The following is a 22,907-nucleotide window of genomic DNA, read 5'->3' as shown; positions in this document are numbered from 1 at the left end:
ACTTACACCACACACATTGCGCACAGCAACCAATTATAGGCACGCTGTTCATAAAACACATCCACCCCACTAACCTGCACAAATAGCTACAGACAACAGATACACACACAAACCTCCTCACACTCACACACCCCCACACACTCACACACACACACACACACTTACTCTCCTATCACACATATAACACACCCCTTTCACTTATACATACAGCACACACACACTCCTATCACTTACACACACATACACTCTCCTATCATTTAGACATACAGCACACACACATTCACACAAAATAATCCACAGATTATGTTTTGGGAAACTGAAGGCAGTGCATTAAGCTGCAAGTGCGGCTTGGAAAAAAAGATAGCTGCTTGTCGTTTGGAGGTATAAGGCATTGTGGGCGAGAACCTTTAGTAACACCAATACAGACTTTGCTAAAAATTTAATGCAACCCATTGTCATATACAATGCCAATAACTCAAACTTTAATGCTGCGAGACCTATTGCATTGCAAATGCTTGTTTATTTATGTGTTGGTTTTGAAAATAGCGAAATTAATAGCTTTGTCGTTTACAATGCCAATAGTTATAACTTTTGCAAATGTGACACCTATAGCATTTGTAATGCAATATGTGTTGTATATTTACGTGACTTAGATGTATTGATATTACAAATAACAACGGCTTTTAATTTGTGTTTAATAATTAATACTTAAATCAAATTTATTGTAAATTATAATGGCAATAGCTTAAACTTTTGTAAATAACTTATGTGAAGATTATGTTCAGTGTATTTTATTGTGACCAATCCAAGAACAGAAGTGAAATATTAAAAAAAAAATTGTGACGTTTGTAATAAAGTTTGAAACATTGAGAGAACATATTTGAACCAGTTGTTGTTGAATGGCTGCACAGATTGATGTTGTGGTGGCGCTGAGTGATGTTGTGGTGGCGACGAGTGATGCTGTGGCGTTCAGTGATGCTGTGGTGGCGCTGAGTGATGTTGTGGTGCCCCTGAGTGATGCTGTGGTGATGTGATAGAGTGAGTGCGCTTGATAGAGTGAGTGCGCTTGATAGAGTGAGTGCGCTTGATAGAGTGAGTGCGCTTGATAGAGTGAGTGCGCTTGATAGAGTGAGTGCGCTTGATAGAGTGAGTGCGCTTGAGAGAGTGAGTGCGCTTGATAGAGTGAGTGCGCTTGATAGAGTGAGTGCGCTTGATAGAGTGAGTGCGCTAGATAGTGAGTGCGCTAGATAGAGTGAGTGCGCTAGATAGAGTGAGTGCGCTAGATAGAGTTAGTGCGCTAGATAGAGTGAGTGCGCTAGATAGAGTGAGTGCGCTAGATAGAGTGAGTGCGCTAGATAGAGTGAGTGCGCTAGATAGAGTGAGTGCGCTAGATAGAGTGAGTGCGCTAGTTAGAGTGCGGGAGGGCGATAGATAGATTGAGGGAGGGCGATAGATAGATTGAGGGAGGGCGATAGATAGATTGAGGGAGGGCGATAGATAGATTGAGGGAGGGCGATAGATAGATTGAGGGAGGGCGATATATAGATTGAGGGAGGGCGATAGATAGAGTGAGGGAGGGCGATAGATAGAGTAAGGGAGGGCGAGAGATAGATTGAGGGAGGGCGAGAGATAGATTGAGGGAGGGCGAGAGATAGATTGAGGGAGGGCGATAGATTGAGGGAGGGCGAGAGATAGATTGAGGGAGGGCGATAGAGTAATTATGTGTCACTAAGTGGTATTTGGAGTGTATGTTTCATTGAGTGCAGTGTAATTATGTGGCGTATAATTATGTGGCACTGAGTGGTATTTGGAGTGTATGTTGCATTGAGTGCAGCAGTGTAATTATGTGGCGTGTAATTATGTGGCACTGAGTGGTATTTGGAGTGTATGTTGCGTTGAGCGCAGTGTAAATATGTAGCAAATAATTATGTGGCACTGAGTGGTATTTGGAGTGTATGTTGCATTGAGTGCAGTGTAATTACATAGCGTGTAACTATGTGGCACTGAGTGGTATTTGTAGTGTATGTTGCATGGAGTGCAGTGTAATTATGTGGCACTGAGTGGTATTTGGAGTGTATGTTGCATTAAGTGCAGTGTAATTATTTGGCTGGTAATTATGTGGCACTGAGTGGTATCTGGAGTGCATGTTGCATTGAGTGCAGTGTAATTATGTGGCGTTTAATTATGTGGCACTGCGTAGTATTTGGAGTGTATGTTGCATTGAGTGCAGCAGTGTAATTATTTGGCTGGTAATTATGTGGCACTGAGTGGTATCTGGAGTGCATGTTGCATTGAGTGCAGTGTAATTATGTGGCGTATAATTATGTGGCACTGCGTAGTATTTGGAGTGTATGTTGCATTGAGTGCAGTGTAATTATGTAGTTCGAGGCATGTGGGCTGCTGAATTCATATTTGCACATAGATCGCCGCCTAGTGTTGGGTCCGGATGATTGCACATTGTTGTCCTGGAAGAGTCTTCGAAGTATCACAAGATAGGTGGCTCCTCCCCTGGACTACAGTGCGCATGGGCATCGACTCCTTCCCCAGATTGTTTTTTTCCGCCATTGGGTTCGGATGTGTTTCGGTTCCCTCTGTCGGAATCGATAATTGTTTAACTTTCTTTACTTGAGACCAAAAGGTCTTTAGGACTCGCGTCGGTATTGTCTATCGTTCGGGCTTGTGTGTTTATCGGCTCCGAACCATTGCTACCCTTCCGCGTGCTTTCGGCGCGGACGGGCCTACACGACGCTCCAGACTACATCATCATGGAACGAAGTCCATTTAAGAGGTGCCCGGTGTGTGCCTCAAAGTACCCGCATATCGATGTGCACCCAGTGTGCAATAAATGCTTGTCACCGGACCACGACGAGGCCAAGTGTATGGCCTGCTCCAAGTTCCGGTCGAAGAAGATTCTCAAGCTCCGCCGGGCCGCAAGACTGCAGGCCCAGAGTTCGGCACCACCTCCAGCGAACATCTTCGAGGAGGATGTAGACGACGACTCCATCCAGAATATCTCGGACTCTAACCCAGCGTCGGAGGTCGAGGAGGACTACGACGCGGAAGACGAGGAGTTCGAGGAAGTCGTCGAGGAGGTAGGGGACGACGACGGGGCCATTGCCACCGTAGAGGATAGCTCGGAGGAGGAGCTTCCTCACACTGACTCAAGGGCCAGTTCACATTCTAAGGCCCAGGCCGAGGGATCGCCTTCGGGCCTTACCCAAAGCCTTGATTCCCGTCCCACGGCTCCGCCTTCCGGCCCGGCCACGGACATTGGTGCGGCACCACTCCCGGTGCAGAAACCGAAAGTGAAACCATCGGTGTCGACGCCACTTGTATCGAAACCGAAAGCGCAAGTCGCACTGGTCGGGTCGAAGACTTCGGAGGCCTCGGCGCCGAAGAAATCCAAAATGGCCGTCGAGCTCAAGAGCCACGCCAAAATGGCCGATCCAAAGACTACGGTGTCGAAGCCGAAGGTGAAGACGCCCGACGCGGCTGCGTCGGCGCCGAAGTTGGTCGACGCTCTGAAGAGTCGTATCGACACCAAAAAGGTTGACGACCATAAGAAGGCACCGAAGAAGCGACAGGACGACCCCAAGTCTCTAACTGTACCGCTTCCACTTGACAAAGCAAAAGGGGGAGCCGCGTCGGCTCCGAAGACTGCGTCCTTGGTTGCCGACCCAAATACGGCTCCAGAAGACTCTCTCGAGCCGGTCCGTCCCTCCGCCTCGTTCACCAAGAAGGTCACTGAGTCCCTTCAACGAATTCGGGAAGGGACCGCGGAGGTCGAACCAAAGGACACTGTGCCGCCCAAGCCTCTCCAAAAACCGGCGAAGGCGCAGACGCCGATTCTCTTCACGTTGCCGCCTAAGACGGCGCCGAAGGCTTTCACTGCGAAACCTGCGACCGGAGTGCCCTTAAAGTTACCTTCAATGCCGAAGGCATCGTTGGTGGTTCCAAGCCCGCGCCTCCAACCACTGGCGGAGGAGGAGCGTCGAGAAGTGATCATCGACGCCAACACAGGCAAGCTCTCTCTCCTTAAACGGAAAATCACACCGGAGCCGGCTTTGGAACATTTCCACATCCCACTTAAAAAGAAGCTGGACTCTGCGGGTGCATCTGCCCCTAGGGAGCCTGCATCTCCACAAGGTCAGGAACTCTCACCCACTCATTCGAATGTTGAGGAGGGTGATGGAAACGATGAGGATGAGTATGCTTATCCAGTTTACTCAGACCCAGAGGATGTGACGGAGCCATGGTCTGCCGGGGGCGACCCTGGGGACCCTCATTCGGGACAGGAGCCGCAGCTTTTTGCAGCAAAGACTTCCCCTACCGAAGACTCTGCGGCCTTCAACGCTCTAATTGAAAGAGCTGCAGCCAATCATGACGTCGACCTCCATGCAGACCCAGTTGACGTCGATTTTCTTTTTGACACCTTTTCAGTGGCAGAAAAAACTGTTAAGACATTGCCAATGCTCAAAGGGGTGTTAAAACATGCGCCAGAGGTTTTCAAGGAGCCCACCCGGGCAAGAGTCATTAATCCTCGTATTGACAAGAAGTACAAGGCAGCGCCCACGGATCCAACATATATCAAAGGACAGCTGCCACTGGACTCTTTGGTTGTCTCCAATGCACGCAAAAGAGCCAACTCACAGACCACGGGTGATGCTCCTCCCCCAGACAAGGAATCAAAAGTATTTGAGGCTTCAGGGAAACGTATTGCTGCGCAGGCAGCCAATATGTGGCGCATATCAAACACGCAGGCACTACTTGCACGCTACGACAGGGCGCACTACGACACTCTAGAGACTCTTCTACAACACCTGCCAGATCAGTATAAGGAGGGGGCTGAAATGTTAATTCAGGAGGGGAAGCTTATCACCAATGCTTCAATTAAGTGCGCTCTGGACGTGGCTGATACCGCCTCGAGAGCAATAAACACTAGCGTTCTACTGCGTAGACATGCATGGCTTAGAATATCAGGCTTTAAACCGGACATTCAAACTACCATCCTAAACCAAACTGTCAACCCTGACCACCTGTTTGGCCCAGAAGTGGATGCTACCCTCGAAAAAAAAGTGAAAAAAGACACTGACACTGCTAAATCTATGGGTGCTCTGCAGTCCCAGCAGTTTCGGGGTGGTTCCTTTCGCCGCTCCAGTAACAGAGGCACCTCAAGGGGTCAAGCGTCACAATCCACGCAATTCTATAAAAGTAACACCCAATCCTCATATACCAACAAGGGTCGGGGTGGATACCGTGGCAACAACGTCAAAGGCAGAGGACGTGGAAATAACAGCTCCAGGCCCTCCACTGCCAGCAAACAGTGACACCTTGTCACTGCCCCCCGACCACGCAACGCCAGTCGGGGGGAGACTCCAGCAGTTCCTGCCCGTGTGGAAGTCCATCACCACGGACAGGTGGGTCAGATCTCTTATCCAATACGGTTATTGTCTGGAGCTCACATCCACTCCACCCAACGTACCCCCAAAGAGCCGTCCTATGTCCGGCGAGCACTTGCACTTGTTGCAGCAGGAGGTCAACGTCATGCTGCAAAAGGGAGCACTAGAGCTCGTTCCCATGCAGGAAAGGGGTACAGGTGTTTACTCCCTGTACTTTCTAATTCCAAAGAAGGACGGATCCCTCAGGCCCATCCTAGACCTCAGGCCTCTCAACTTTTACATTCTGTCAGAACATTTCCATATGCTCACGCTGCAGCAGGTTCTCCCACTGCTTCGGCAAGGGGACTTCCTGGCGACTCTGGATCTCAAGGATGCATACTTTCACATTCCCCTGCATCCTTCACACAGAAAATATCTAAGGTTCACCACTCAAAACCAGCACTACCAGTTCAAGGTTCTGCCTTTCGGGGTCACCACAGCGCCCAGGGTCTTCACCAAGTGCCTAGCAACGGTGGCGGCGCATCTAAGACGTCAAAACGTCCACGTCTAACCCTATCTGGACGACTGGCTCATTCAAGCAAAGTCTGAACAGCAGTGCGCCGACCACGTGTCCCACACCATTCACCTCCTGCACGATCTGGGGTTCTCACTGAATTACCCAAAATCCCATCTCCAGCCCGCACACATACGGCAGTATCTGGGGGCGACCATAAACACTCTGGCGGCCACTGCTCAGCCAAATTCAGTGAGAGTCGCCAGCATTCAGTCACTAATCCAAAGATTCAGACCTCAGCACTCGCTTCCAGCAAGAGTGTTCATGCAGTTAATAGGCATGATGGCCTCCTGCATCTCCATTGTCCCGCACGCGAGACTACATATGCGTCCGCTTCAGAAGTGCTTAGCACGTCAGTGGACTCAGGCTCACGGGCAATTGAAAGACCTAGTGTTGGTGAGCGGTCGGGCATACAACTCTCTGCATTGGTGGAATCCACAAAACCTTTGCAAGGGCCGACCGTTCCACGAGCCTGTGCCACAGATTGTCCTGACGACGGACGCTTCTCTCCAGGGATGGGGAGCTCATGTACTCCAGTACACAGTGCAGGGACTATGGACACTACAGCAAAGGAAGATGCACATCAATGCACTGGAACTGATGGCAATCTTCATGGCCTTAAAGGCATTCAAAGTACATCTGTGCAACAAGGTCGTGTTGATCCGGACGGACAACATGACGGCCATGTACTACATTCAGAAACAGGGGGGCACACTCTCCGCAGCTGTCTCATCTGGCTCAGAGCATGTGGAAGTGGGCCATTCAGAGGAACATTTTCCTCATGGCAGAACATCTCCCGGGCAAGGACAATCAGATGGCGGACCTGCTCAGCAGGCACAGCCACCAAATGCACGAGTGGGAGATACATCCATCAGTACTCCAACCGTACTTCCAGAGGTGGGGTCATCCAGAGATAGACCTGTTCGCCACAAGGGAGAACGCAAAATGCCAAAGCTTCGCCGCCAGGTTCCCACACCCGCAATCGCAGGGCAATGCGATATGGATGAACTGGTCAGGCAGATTTGCGTACGCTTTTCCCCCAGCACCTCTGATACCGCTGGTGGCGCGCAAGCTCAGGCAGCACTCGATGACTCTCATCCTAGTTGCTCCAACGTGGGCTCGCCAACCATGGTACACCACGTTTCTGGAACTTTCCGTGGTACCGCATCAAAGGCTTCATCTTACACCCAGCCTTCTGACGCAGAGCCATGGCGACATTCAGCACCCAGATCCGCAACAGCTCAACCTGGCGATCTGGGTCCTGAGGTCCTAGAGTTTGGCTACCTCAATCTTCCTCCCAATTGCATGGACATCATTCAGGAGGCAAGAAAGCCCACTACTAGAGCATGTTATGCGGCTAAATGGAAGCGGTTTGTCATTTATTGCGCAAACCACAACATTAACCCACTGGATGCTTCCATTCAGAACATCATCTGTTACCTGTTTCATCTGTACCAGTGTAATTTGGCATATACTTCCATCCGCATTCACCTGTCTGCGATGGCCGCATACTTCCAGAATAGACAGCACCTTTCACTTTTCAAAGTGCCTGCTATCAAAGCTTTTCTGGAAGGACTCAAAAGGGTCATTCCACCACGGACACCACCAGCTCCGGAATGGAACCTCAATGTGGTTCTTACAAGACTGATGGGTCCTCCTTTTGAGCCACTACACTCTTGTAAACTTCAGTTCTTGACTTGGAAAGTGGCTTTCTTAGTAGCAATTACATCGCTACGGAGGGTTAGTGAGCTGCAGGCCCTCTCAATCCAAGAGCCTTTCTTCCAAGTTCATGCTAACAGGGTAGTGCTCCGCACTAACCCTAAATTTCTACCCAAGGTTGTGTCTCAGTTTCACATAAACCAAACAATTGAGTTGCCGGTGTTTTTTCAAAATCCTGAGTCGCTTGCGGAGCGGATGCTCCATACCCTTGACGTTAAAAGGGCCCTAATGTATTACATTGACAGGACCAAGGATTTTAGAAAGACTAAGCAGCTTTTCGTTGCCTTTGCATCACACCACAAAGGTAACGCTATTTCCAAGGCTGGTATTGCTAGGTGGATCGTGAAATGTATTCAGATCTGTTATGCAAAAGCTAAACGCACTCTTACAATTCCACCGAGAGCCCACTCCACCAGAAAGTTGGGGGCCTCTATGGCCTTCCTTGGAAACATTCCCTTAGAGGACATATGTAGAGCAGCCACATGGTCTACCACACATACATTTACTAAACATTACTGTGTAGACGTGCACTCTAAGCAGCAGGCAGCTGTAGGTCAGGCTGTTCTCAAGACACTTTTCCAAACTGCTGCAGCTGGCACGGGCGGCCGCCGCTAATGGAGGGACTGCTATGTATTCTATGCACAGATATGAATTCAGCAGCCCACATGCCTCGAACTGCAAATGCTACTTACCAGTATGCATCTGTTCTTGGCATGTAGGGCTGCTGACATTCATATCGCCCGCCCTCCTCCCCGGCGCCTGTAGCAGCTGCAGTATTTACATATCATGTCATGGCATGGTCATCATTCACATAGTTCACTCCATCTCGGCCACAATGGCTAAAAACAATCTGGGGATGGAGTCGATGCCCATGCGCACTGTAGTCCAGGGGAGGAACCACCTATCTCGTGATACTTCGAAGACTCTTCCAGGACAACAATGTGCAATCATCCGGACCCAACACTAGGCGGCGATCTATGCACAGATATGAATGTCAGCAGCCCTACATGCCAAGAACAGATGCATACTGGTAAGTAGCATTTGCAGTATATATTTATGTGGCACTGAATGGTATTGTGTGGAGTGTGTGTTGCATTCAGTAGAGTATAATTATGTGGTGTGTAATTATGTGGCACTGAGTAGTATTTGGAGTGTATGTAGCGTTGAGCGCAGTGTAATTATGTAATTATGTATTAAGCACATCTGCCTGTCTTCATTTCATTATTTAGTGATCGTCTTTTTTGCAAGATGCACTCCTCCACTTACTCTTTCAGTTTTAACTTAATATTTCTTTCTTCATTTTGAAGTTTTAAATTTTACTCAATTATGTAAACATTACTTAACAAGATTAAGTTTCACAACAAGTTAATTTTAAAAAAATAGTGCATCTCATTATCACTGTTTAGCTGTTTAGGCCTAGGGCCACAGCTCTGCACATGCTAATCCATCTGGCTTCCTGCTGGCGTAGGTGCAGTTCCCAGTCACCACCTCTACCTTTCTGTTCTATTTTCTGTAAACCATGAAACTTAAATTTTGTTTTATATTCATGGTAGTCTTTTATGTGCTGGAATAGAGGAGATTTAACATCTTTGTTTATAGTTGATCTCCTATGTTCCTGAATTCTCAATTTTAAAGCACACTTGTACTTCCTGTGTAAATATTCTGCCATTCACATAGAATTATATAAATTACTCCACAACTGTTACAATTCATATATTCATTGATGCAATATTTTACACATGTATTGTAACTACATTCTTGAATACGATTCCCCCCTAAATCACAATTATTACATGCCTGCATGTGAAAAACCCTTTCGATGGGGCTGGGAGCCAATTGTCTCTTTGTGAAGTTAGTGGTTCCAAATAGTTCCGTGTAATTAATCCCCCCTAGAGTGGGACATTTCCTGGGAGTCATTTTTGACTTATCAGAAACTACATTTAACAATCCAGGTACTCCTTTCAACAAATCCCAGTTTTTTTCTAAAGTCTTATAAATCCGTTTTTGATTTATACTATATGTTGAACCGAAGGCTACTCTTTACTTTCCTTCTCTTTTGACCAAACTAATTCCAGTTTTAGCTTGATTTAAATAAATCCTTGAATATCCTCTGCCTGATAGTCTGCTCTGTAATTCATTCAATTCTACTTCAAAGTCCCTATCTAAACTGTAGTTCCGCAAATGCGTATCATTCCTCCGTAGGGAATCCCTTTTATGACCGCTGGAGGGTGGGCACTATCTACTCGTATGATAGAATGTGTGGCTGTCTTTTTTCGAAATAACTTACTTTGTACTATATTCTCTACAGTGAACAACTCCACATCTAAAATTCTATTTTGTCTTTTTGGTGGCACATGGTGAAAGTGACTTTAAAATCATTATTCAAGAATTCAAAGTAATCTGTCAAATCCGACACGGATCCTCTCCATATAACCAGACTATCATCAATAAAGCACCCCCAAAATAGAATTAAATCCATCCATGTTGTTGCCCTCCTGCTCCAGGCATGCTCCCTCTCAAACCAATGCATAAAGAGGTTGGCATAAGAGGGAGCAAACCTGGAACCAGTCGCTGTGCCTCGTATCTGGTGATACCATTCTCCTCAAATAGAAAAAAGTTGTTATTCAAAATCAACAAGCTCATATCTGTAACATATTAAAATGATCTCGTTAACTCGCACTTCTTTTACCTAGCAAGTGATAGAACGCCTCTGCGCCTTTATCATTCCCTATGCAGGTATGTAACCCTACAACATCTAGAGTAACAAAACTCATTTCTTCCTCCCAGACCATGTCCTGTAGTTGATTTAATACATCCATGGTATCTCTAATGTGAGAAGGTAGATTGGTGACTAAAGGTTTTAAAAACAATTCCACAAACTCAGAAAGGTGTTGGGTTTGACTCCCTATGCTAGAGACTATAGCTCTTCCTGGTGGCTTTTGCAAGGATTTATGTATTTTTGGCAATATATAAATACATGGAAAAGTGGGATTAACCACATTCAAATTTTTATATTCCTGCCCATCTAATAAACCTTGTTCTTTCCAGATGAATAGTCTTTCAGTTATCCTTCTTCTTGCCTCTTTCATTGGATTAGTATTCAATTTCTTATAGCAACTTGTGTAGCCCAACTGCCTCCTCTCGTCATTGCTATAATCCTCACTACTCATCGCCACAATGTTGCCACCTTTATCGGCTTTACGTATTACAATGATTGCATCATTTTTCAGGGTGATATTTGCTTGCAGTTCCTCTTTAGATAAGTTGTCATGATACCCATAATTTTTCATACCACATCTAATTTGATTCTCCAGTTTATACTAGTCTTCCATGGTCTTTTTCACAAATAAGTCTATTGCTGCATACTGGGGACCTTGGGGAATAAATTTAGATGCTGGTCTCAGACCACTAGGGCAGTCATAGTCTGTTGAAATGTCTAACATAGATGCCTTATCTTCCATCCCATACGTCTCACCCTCGGTCAAATAAATAAGTGTGTGTTGTCGAAAAAAAAATTTAATTTCAATTTTCTTGCAAACTTATATAAATCAATCTCAACATCAGTGAAATTACAATAATTAATTGGACAAAATGATAAGAGTCTTTGTAAGACGGCTAACTAATGCACGTTCAACACTCCGTCAGATAAATTAATCACTTTAAAATCACAATCTTTAGCATCTATTTCAATATCACAAGTGCCTGACCTTATTTTCTGAATTTGTCCTGGCTGCGAGTACCCACACAACAAGACCAAAAAGCGCTGAGTTGAAAACGATATTGGACACACATTGGAGGAGTATCCATGTGAGGACTAATGGTTAGGCAAAAAAACACGATACAAAACATGTTCTAAAAACAAGAATTGACTAGGTATGTCTCGGTTATTTTGGGGACTATAATTAGGTTTTTTTTGGAATAGACCACTATGTAGAGAATTTATGACAATATTTTTATATTCAGAAATGTATGCCTATGATTAAGGATCAACATAAGAAGATTCTCATTACAGCGAGGATTTATTGAATTCAAATTTTAGGTATGTCCCTTTTAGTTTGTTTTTCCTGAATAATATTTTTTAACATGGACTTTAGTGTCTATTTAGGATTAACAGACTTTTGTCAAATCTCAAGGTTTAGGGAATTGTAAGATAAATATGATTTGGATTATTTAGAATAACTTAATGTATGGTTCCAAATATTGGCTGATTTTAAGTTCCTGGGGTATCGAGTACAGAATGAAAAGATGCTGTTTCTGATATTTTTGGAATACAACTGGAACAATCCATTGGAACAAAAGTTTGGCCTGCTGACTGTTCATTGGACAAATGTCAATAATTGACTGATACAATCATTGGTACTGAGAAGACGCTCCTTTTCCATAAGTAAGAGTTTCATTGGGAGCAGTCGGCCACGGAGAGTTGAGCGTCAATACTAAACTTTGTTTGAAATAATTTGAACTAAGACTTGTGCACACTAGTCTCTGCCCTCATCGCTTAGTTTTTGCTGTGTTGTTGTTTCCCATAAAATGGGTAAACCTTGAAAGAGGATACTATTTTGCCTTTATATGAACTCTATTAATTTCTGAAACTCGCACTAGTCTCTGCCCTCATCGCTTAGTTTTTACTGTGTTGTTGTTTCCCATAAAATGTGTAAACCTTGAAAGAGGATACTATTTTGCCTTTATATGAACTCTATTAATTTCTGAAACTCGCACCCCATCTTAGTTACTTTTCTAAATACTGTAAAAAGTTCAGAGTACGTTGCTTGACACGGACCTAACTCGCGGGGAATGTGCAACTGACACCATTTTATTAAGTTGAAGGCGCCCTCTGCACTCTGGCATTAGTTTTAACGACCACGTTCATTGGGAGTCAATTTCCAACTGACATTTTTTTGCGCGGTCTGTGGTGAGTATTATTTGTTTGGCTCAAATAAAACCTAGATAGGAATAGTTGATTCTATCCCTCACGTTTGTTAGAATGCACTAAATACCAGTTTATCTAAAATAATAATGTAGGACAAGTGCAGAATCTTTTGGCTGCATTTCATTTTAACATGTTTTATATAGTGCTTCGTGCTACTATGAAGCGCTGCATGAACACGTCTTTCCTTTCTATGTGCTGAAAGTAACTGTTGTTACTTTTACCATTTTAAATGGTGATCAGTTATAAATTCGAAAGGAAGAGAGTCTTATTGGACCCTGACAGCTTTTGAGCTAGTGACCGGAACATCACAGCAGCTGTCAGCTGCGGATGTGTTAACTTACTCCGACACAGACACCACCTGGACTTAAAGTGCATCTTATTCGTATGTAAGATAAGAAAAAGGAAAAAAAAGGAAATTGTGTTCGACTCAATCAAGTTAGTTGCATCATTTTATAACATGTCAAATCCAATCTAGGGGCAGAAATTCGCATTATTTAGAAGCAGGTTGAAATTTGCATTATTCAGAAGCAGGCAGAAATTCGGATTATTCAGAAGCTGCTCCCTTTGAGTACCTGAAGAGTGTTGCGGGAGGGGCAGGGGTGAGGATATAAGCCATTAATGCCAGAGTCTCTGCATGAAATTAAACTAGGAAAGGATGGGCCCCACGCCCGCCCCCGAAAAAGTAATTGGCTTAATTTGTCTCCTGTCCGAAGACATTCTAAAATGGCATTGATTTAAAATGTATGATTGTTCGACAAATATTCTAAAGTATGTATACGTTGCGCCATATTGTGCAAGTGACAAGTGAAATAGTGCAAATAAACAATTGGTTTAAAGCGAAATAATAGCAACATCCATAAGCATGTTTTTTAACCTTTTATTACCTAGGTAATTTACAATGACCTCTCTGGATGGGATTTATGAAAAAACTTTAAAGCAATTATCTAAAGTATACAACTTTTGAGCAGTCTGATTTTGAAGAGACTGAGTCGTGCATCACTGGATCGAAGACCAGTGTAAAAGTATGATCTGCTATAGGTGGCGAGGCGCCAGTTTGGTTGCCAGTGAAGCTGCATGTCAAGGAGGGCAGGATAATCCTACATCTTCTTAAATATTATTGCTGCTAAGGAATTTCCAATGTCCAACAAGAAGGCAGGTAGTGGCATGGGACTCGTTGAAGTAGCCCAGCTATGGAATTTGTGGCTTTTGAATGTCATTCCTTCAAAAAGTGTCATCAGATTGAGGCTAGAGTGTACCTTTGCTATTCCTGGGACTGAAAATCCATATAGACTACAGCTGGTCCTTTTTGTTTTTAAGATATAGCTTACCAAACAGTTTTTAGTTATCTGTTTGCAAATAACCTCTTGTGCACATACCAAAAACTTACAGTGGGCTTGGAGGGTGGCCATTGCTTATCTTTGGTTGGCTTTTTTATTTCGATGTTATCAAAATTTTTGGTAAATTTACAACACAGCAACTATATAGATAACAGGTACGTTTGCGCAGCACATGTATATCATGTGGAACAGCACTTCATCACATCAAGCATTTCTTTACAGGTGGTGGCTCATGGAGCATATTAACTTTTGCCATGTAAATGCCTGCTAATAGTGCACCAGGTGGAGGATCTATTCACAAGGTATCTAGAATCTCGTTTGGTTCAGTCTCCGTCTGGGATGCAAGATACCAAGGCTAGCAGATACCAAATATCATTGGAGCGTGAACATGCTGTCCATAGCTCCCAGTATGCATACAACTGTTCCTGGCATTATGCTGATTTTTGCAGCCACGGTGCTAAGCTCCTACCCAAGTGTATTGAATCTCTTCTTTTGGCCAGGAGTAGTAACATGGCAGTCTGATGCCTCACCCGAGCCTGAATGTCCTTTACGTCGCCCAGGAAGGCCACCAAGGGGGTGCACTGAGGCCTGTAATCTGTGATTGACTAAATAGCATGGTAAACCTCGAACCAAAACTGGGATCGGGTGGGAGAATCTCCAGGTTGGATGCAAGAAAACAGCGTTAGATGTCGCACATCTTTGACATCTTCCAACAGCCCCATGTAAATTCAACTGCTCATTGTGAGTAACGTTTTCCAGTCTGACTGTTCGGATTTTGTCTTTAGCAGCACTGGGACATAATCAGACAAAGTTCCCAGGATATAATCTGTACTGGTGGCCCAGAGAGCTACTGTCTTGAATATCAACCAGCATTCAATTCTTGACCACGTACTGTGCGTTGAAGTTATGTAGGTACCTAGTTATTGCAACAGGATGTAATTAAAGTTGTGCGCTGTTAACTTTGTGTTTTTCACGGTCACAGTGTATATATGAGAAACGGTGCGTGTGCGTCTCACGTGCAGTGAATCTATTCTGTGCCATGCCAACCCATAATGAACTCCCCAAGTCACTCCCCCACCCATGTCAACCTACCCACCTTGTTGAAAACTCTTAAAAATACCCCCTCACTGTCCCCTATACCCAGAGGTCTTCAAACTTTTTTAGGTTGAGCCCCCCCTGCTGAATTTTTTTAGATGTTGCTCCCCCCCCCCCCCCCCCCCCCCCCCCCCCCCACTGACAGAAATTTCTGGAATCAGGTACACTACATGATCGACTGCCACGCGCATATTACGGGCCATATCCCGCAAATAATCTTCAACACCATAAGAGTGTTTAGTAAACTGCAGGTTTGTGTGTGGTGAAACGACAGAGGCTTATTACACAGCTCAAAACATCATTTTCCAAGATAAAATGTGCGCAAATTCTTTTTACTAGGATGCTTTGTTTTTCACAGGACATAGATTAATAATAACACCACCAACATGAATGTGACGGGTGTGCCGGTGTTTAGCCACATTTAGACTATCAATCTGTGGGTGGATTTTTGCTACTGCCATCCTCAGGTTGTTCTCCACATCCAGTCTTGAACAGTACTTAGTCTTTAATACCACAAGGGCTGAGAACCCAATATCACAAACTCCTTAATAAATAAATAAATAAATTGTAAGATGTAAAGCGCCATGCATAAGTGAACTAAAGGGAGGATTGCTGTGATGAACCCACTACAGGGCTCAAATTCCACTCGAGCGCTCGCATAGTCGAGCTAATTTTAACAAGGTCGAGCTGTTTTTACTTCCTACTCGCCCTTTCTGGCGAGTAGGAAAACAAACCAACTTTTGTCCTCTGTCTGTGAAAACGGAGCAAATGTGACCAGATAACAAGATTTAAAGGCATTTTTATTGCTCACAAAGTTTATGAGCAATAAAGATGCCTTTAAATCTTGTTAGCTTGTCACATTTGCTCCGCTTTCAGAGACGGAGGTCAAGTAGGTTGCTGTTAGGTCGAGGACATTTTTTAAGGTACTAGTACTGCAGGACTATTACAATTTTTTGGATTTTTCGAGCCCTGCACTACACATTATGGGTGTTTCATTAAGTGAACTTAAAATATGGAACCTGACTTTGCTTATGGGGGCTTTGCATTCAAGTAGCAGTTGGATATCACGCAAAATGTCATATGCATGATGCATAGATCCCACACATGAGCACACATAGAATACAGAATAGTAACACATAGGCAAGGGAGTAGCCAAACAATTTAAATACCTTCCAATCTGAACTACAGCTCTTATGGCACCAAGAAAGCAAGGTAAGTCATCACAACCCTCCCCATTTATCATGTACATTTTGTCATCTGTTCATTCTGTCACCATTCATTCTGTCCTTCCATCTGTGTCCCATTCATATCCAAATCTTTTCAACCGTTTGCAAACCTATCCATCATCTATCCTTCATTTCACTCAACCATCCCTCCATCCACCCTTTCACTCATCCATCCATAATTTCACCCAATCCATCCTTTCACTAATCCATCCACTCTTCCACCCACCCATCCATCCATTCACTCATCCATCCAACCATTTACCCTTTCACCCATCCAGCCATCCTTTAACTTACTCATCCATCCACCCAGTCACTCATCCGTCCACCCATTCAACCTTTCACTCATCCATCCTTTCTTCCTGCTCTCCACCCTCCCTTTAACTCATGTATGCATTCTTTGACTCATCCATCTTTATGTTCTTCTTTTCACTCATCCCTGCACACATTTGCCCATCCATTCTGCCAATCATTCATCCATGTTTTCACTCATCCATCTATCCATCCTCCCTTTCTCTCTCCATTCCCCTTTCACTTAGCCACCCACTCATCCATTTACTCATCCACGCATCCACCCTTTCACTCTTCTATCCATCCTTTTGTCCACCTAACCTCCTCACTCACTCCTCGATCCTTACATCCACCCTTTCACTCATCCATCCATCTATCTATTCATTCACCCTTTCACTTATCAATACATCAATCCATCCATTATTTCTCTCATCCATCCACCCATTGACTCGTCCATCATCCACCCTTTCATTGATCCATCCACCATTTCACTGATCCATGTACCCTTTTACCCATCCATGTACCCTTTTACCCATCCATGTACCCTTCCACCCATACATACATCTATTTACTCTCATCCATCTTTCCACTCATGCATCCATCCATCCTTTCACTCATTATTCATCCATCCTTTCACTCATCTATCCATCCTTTCACTCATCTATCCATCCTTTCACTCAATCATCCACCCGTTTACCCAAACATCCACCATTTCACCCATACATCCACCATTCCACCCGTACCTCAACCTATTCCATCCATACATCTATTTATTTACCCTTTCTCTCATCCATCCCTCCCTCATTCACTCATCTATCCATCCTTTCCCTCATCCTTCCATTCACCCCTTCACTCATCCATTCATACTTTCACTAATCTATCCAGCTATTCACCCATTCCTTCACTTATTAACTCACCCCCTCTCACATTAATTATGAACTAAGCCTTTGTCTGAAGAGTTGCAGACAGAAGAGGCCCATCAAGAACTTAGCCCCTGCTATATTTCCTAAAGCAAGGGGTAGGGGGAGGGTTCACTATGCCCCTGAACATAGGCAATCTGAAAACTTGGAAGGCATGAGTCATGCATGATGCACAGTTCCAGGACCTCAGGTGACTGTGACATGGGGTTGTTTCCAAGACTTTAAGTGGGATGAAAAATCTGGGGGTCTCTCCAAGGGGCCTGTCTGATGTAATTAAGGGCGTGTCTTAAAACACTGAAGCTAAAAATCTGTACTGAGCATAATGTGCAGCAACTGGTATTTTACTGTTTCTATCATTACATCCAGTAACATTAGACCTACAACAATCCATGAAAATAGGATTTGTCAATGGATGTTAGTTGCATAAAATGAAAAAGCAGCAACTATGACTTCGTTGTATAACACATTTTGTCTGCAAAATGTCTGTAATACACATTAAATATGAATGATAAAAAAAACGCTATTTACATTACTCAAGGTCATGAAGGCAAGACTGTAGAACAGAGCTGGCTCTTTCAACTCTTTGACCCCTCCCCCCTTTGAAAGGCTGGGGCCCTGGGCTAGAGCCCACTTTGCCCATGCCTTAAAACGTCTCTGGAAACTTTGTCTCCTTTCTGGGAAGAGCTAACTCTCCCAGGAGGGGGTTAATTCACGGAGTTGACAGCTTCAGCTGCAGTGGGAGGCAAGGGGTCTCCTCTGCTAAAACCGAAAGCGTGTCTGTTTGTTTGCTTTCGTTTTTTAGCAGAGGAGACTCCTTGCCTTGCACTGCAGCTGAAGCTGTCAACTCCGAGAATTAACCCCCTCCTGGGAGAATTACCCAGACAAAAGAACGGGCACATAGTGCCCCATCGATTTCCCCTCACACCCCCCTCCAGTCATACCAGAGTTCTCCAAACAAAGGTAAGATTGGAGTGGATTGCCCGCCCCCCCTGGGATGGTGTCGCACCCCCCAGGGGGGCGCGCCCACAGATTGAAGAACTCTGCCTATACCTATGCTCAACAAACATAGAGGGAGACTTCCCTTGAGGCCGCCAGTGGCCAAGCTTATAGCCCAGCTTTGGAAAACTGGGCGGCCTAGGGGGAATGAAGCATCCCAGCGGGCATGAAGCATCCCAGCGGGCTGTAGGTTAGGCAGTGACCAATAGCATTCACAATAGCAAAAGCATTGTAGTGGTTTGGCATGCCCAATGGAACTGTACATGCTGAGAGGCTGTGGAGTTTACTGAATAGGTGAATTCAATGTCTCAATGAAAATTGAAATGAGAAAGGCATGTCAGTAGTCCTTTGGGCACAGTGGCAAGCAGTGTTTGAGCTTGTTTGTGGCTGAGGCTGTGATTTGATGCCTAATCATGATCACTAAGGTGTCTGCTAGAGTCCGATGGAGGTGATGGTGGCACACCTGTCGGAGGGATCCTTCAGCATGCACAAGAACTTCATTGCCAACTTTTGGGTCTGTAATGCAATGGTTCTTCTTGTTGTGGCTGACAGCCAGGTTTGCCGTGTCAATTAAGGAATAGGTGGGACAGTTCTGTAGGATGCGTTTCACCGGCAGAAACTCCCTGAAGGCCGGAAAAAAGGAAGGGTGAAATCTGGGTAAACGAAAATAGTGTTGCCCTGGTATTGAAGAGATTGCCATTCTCTGGTCAATCTCAGGATGTGGTCTCTTTAGTTTAATAAATGGGTCACAGTAGGCTGCACTGACACCCCGGTGGAGCTTGCTGTTCCAGTGACCTGTGGGCATGATCCTTTATAAAGACGGGGGTAAGGGCATCTCCAAACTGGGAACGGAGAATGGTCACCACATATGTTTCCATTTGTCCACGGCAATGGACTCTGGCACACTGAGAATACAAAGATTGTTGCATCAGGACTGTGCTTACATGTCTTCAGTCTTATTTTTAATGATCTCCAAAACTTTTTCCATCTGTGGTAGGAGCTCATTTGCGGACAACAGGGTGTCGTCAATGTCTGAAGCATAGGTGTCCAGGTTCTCAATGCGGCATCTTGTTTTTCCTCCCTTTCCTTTAACCTCTATAAGTTTGATTTTGAAGTCCTGATTTGGCCCTTCATCAATGGATATAGAAGCCCCCCCTTGTACGGCTCTCATGATTGGGCTCCTCTGTTTTACTTTGGCTCATAGAGTTAAAGGATAACTTGGGCTGCTTATTATCTTGTTTGTCCATGTTGAGCCAGCTGTGAACACCATGCCCTGTCAAGGTGTATCGCAATGCCAGAAGCGTTCCAGTTAGAAATGCCGGCAGGGCCCATCACTTTCCTGCACCCCCGGAGCAGCACTGATAGGCACAAGTGTATGCAATGCCAGTTCCTACGGCTCGGTGATGTCTGTGTAGGGTTATGGACTTCTCCCCGATACGTCCCCAGCAATTTACAGCGTCTCACCAGGTATACTTTCCTAGAGGCAACTCTTGGCTCACGAACTTCCATTTTAAAAAGGGGGCGAAGGGGTCACCTCCAAAAACCACAAGGCAAAGCAGCTTCCAGAGCAGGGAGACGGCACTGAAATAGGGTCAGGCGGCTCTTTCGGCTCCCAGGTCAAGGACTACCAGGTCCTGCCACTCCCCGCACTATGTTGTCAGCACAGAGGAGCATGAACAGACCCAGTGCTTTGTGGTGTATTCTACGCAGGCAAGGAATTATGGGCGCTTCACTGTTACCTCTGCACCAGATCACAGTGGCCCAAGAACAGTGTCTCCTTAAAATCATATATATCTCTGCTGCATTCTGCAAATGTCAGCAACTGACCAAACATAATGGGGGACAGGTGCTTTCTCCACCAAAACCCGCTTGTCTGGCAATTAGCAGTTTTTTTCTCCATGATCTATATTGGCAGGTGTGACCTGCTGGTAGGTCCCTGTAGAAGATTCCTGGGGGTGCAAACGTTATCGCATGCGCTTATTACCAAGTGTGGGACCACTTTTAATTTCACTCACTGGGCAAAAAGGGGTTTACTAAAGCATCTGAATTGTTCAGCCCCTGATTTATTGAGCTTGAATGTCTTTCTTGACATAGCCCTGTATGCAAGGTATTTTAGACTTAGCATGTTACATGTACAGTAGAGGTCCCGTTCCTGGTTCAATGATTTCAATTGAAGAGTTAAGCCACAATTGCAAAATAAGTAGTCCTGTGCTAGCTATTCCTTTATTTCAAATTAATGCTGGAATCCTTACCCCGGTTTCCTGGGTAATCTATTTGAAACTTAGCTTGCCAGTTAATTGTTACTGCCTTAAGTCATCTGAATGCAGTTCTCTTTGGTTACTTAATTACTTGTTCTTACATTTCTCTAAGGTGTTTGTGAGCTGCAATTTCTGTGGAAAGTCCATCTCGTACAGTTGTTCAGCAGTGCCTCACCAGGGTCGAGGTTTTAGCCAATATGGAGTCAGTGGTTCACCAACCAAGTCAAAGGTCACTAGTTGTCCTGGATGTCGCAAACCCCTACCTCGCTGTGCACTGTGCCTCATAAATATGGGAACCCCTGTTTCAAGCTGCCCAGGTATTATCTTACTTTGTAAAATTAATCTTTATGTATAAATGCAGTGCCTCATATTGTGTCTATGTCACTGTCAAAGTAAACTGGCTGCTAACAACTAAAGAATCGGTTGTAGATTTCACACACAGTCTGAGCTTCATAAAGATTATTTGGTTCACCACTCACCAGGGTAACATGTTGACTATCTTGAAGTGGTGGAAGGCAGTACTGCCATACAATCCATACTGTAGTATACAATCAATGTCTTCTAAAAATAAAAAATGTAAACCTCTGGTTAGTACTTTGTCAGGAGTGTTCTGGCTGCTTCTGCCTCCAAAAAGGCTCACAGGTGAGAAACCTTTAAAGGTTTCAGAACTGTCCTAGGCTTCCTCTGTGAACCAGATGATTTCTCTTTTTGGGGAAAAACCTTCATCAGTGATGGTATGAAAAAACACTTTTGGTATTTTAAAGTGGAACCCCATGAATGACCTTCTTGTCATGGAGGTCACTGAGAGGAGTCATACTAAAATATCCATCGCGTTGACCACGTTTCTCACCCACATAATTGTTTAATGTTTGCCAGTCCCCACACACGAATCACAAGTTGCACCCCACAAGTCAGTTGTCAAATTCAGATTACATGACTTCAAACTACATGTCATCACAGCCACCCTTGGTCTGCCCAGTGTTTCCCAAATTAAGAATTGTTAAAAGCCAACTAAATGCCAGAGAAAGATTGCAATCACAAGCAGAATGACACAAGTTCACATGACCTGTCTCTCCTTGCGGCTTCAGCCCATCCTGGCCTGCTAAGCTTTTCTAGTTATATGTTGCCAAATCTTAGGAAAAAAATAATGTGCTAGAAAAGTAGTGAAGCCAAAAAATATATCTATATATGATATATATTCTCACCTCCACGAGAATTCTGGTTAAGTTGGATTTAGAATTGAAAACTCCACATGTACATCTCTCTTAAAGATTTCATCATGGTATCTGGGGTTAATTATTGTACATTTATACTTAACTATATATTTTACTGTTGGGAAATGTTTGCTGCAACAGGTTTTGAAGCATAATATTTAAAACTTGAGTATTTCAGTACCTAGCAGTTTTTATTTTTAAGGCCAGCCATTTACTGCACCACACGTTGCAACCATCTTATAAATAAGTGCACCACACTGAGGTCACACAAACTGCTGCTACATGCCATTCCAGTTCACCTGCACATTCCCAGTGTAGGAAGCTGGCTCTTTGCACAATATAGCTCTTTTTTGGTACATAATATTGAGAGTCCAGGTATCGCCTATGAGTGGGCAGGGCTTGCTTTAACAATTCCAAGGTGCTCTTTTTGGGGGTAGTGTGGTCGAGCAACCTTAGGCTTATCAAGGAGGCGTGTTAGACATTTGCTACACACACAGAGTAAATGAATGATACGCTCTTAAAGGAGATCCATACCAATTTAGAAAAATTACACTGATCGTAATTGGGTAAGTACTTTGTTTTGAAATATCACTGTTTCAAAAGTGTATAGAAATACACTGATATTTGAGTTATCACAACTTTACAGCAGTACACTGGCACTTGTACCTTTTTAATGCGGCAATGTTAATGTTATCCTATTGGAAATAATCATATACTGCATTCCTGCAAATAGAAGGGATTCACAGGATTGTTCTTAAGGACTTAAGGTACATATTGGCAAGGTCCAAGGCAACATCAGCAGGTCACATCGGGTGGCTCTGGGCGTCAGGGTGCAGGCGTGCAATACAGCGTTGGGTGCCCTGGTGAAGTCAATGGGGAACAGCCGTCACAAAGAGACTAAGTAGGGACTGTGGGGCCAATCACTGCGCACCCACTGGGGCTCAAGTCTTGAGGGTCTTGGCTCCATCGGAACAC

General features: G+C 44.6%; 1 protein-coding gene across 2 annotated transcripts in view; it reads left to right on the top strand.

The window, feature by feature from the left end:
- The window catches only part of MIOS (meiosis regulator for oocyte development), a 188,328-nt gene that overhangs the window by 102,247 nt on the left and 63,174 nt on the right, over positions 1-22,907 (top strand). For both annotated transcript variants that reach the window (XM_086941922.1, XM_086941923.1), the window contains exon 9: positions 20,831-21,035. In XM_086941922.1, coding sequence (XP_086798048.1) covers positions 20,831-21,035 — 205 coding nt within the window. The remainder of the gene's footprint in view (positions 1-20,830; positions 21,036-22,907) is intronic.

Source organism: Lissotriton vulgaris, chromosome 10, assembly GCF_964263255.1.
Source record: "Lissotriton vulgaris chromosome 10, aLisVul1.2, whole genome shotgun sequence".
Classification (NCBI taxonomy): domain Eukaryota; kingdom Metazoa; phylum Chordata; class Amphibia; order Caudata; family Salamandridae; genus Lissotriton; species Lissotriton vulgaris.
This window is presented reverse-complemented; position numbering and strand designations above follow the sequence as displayed.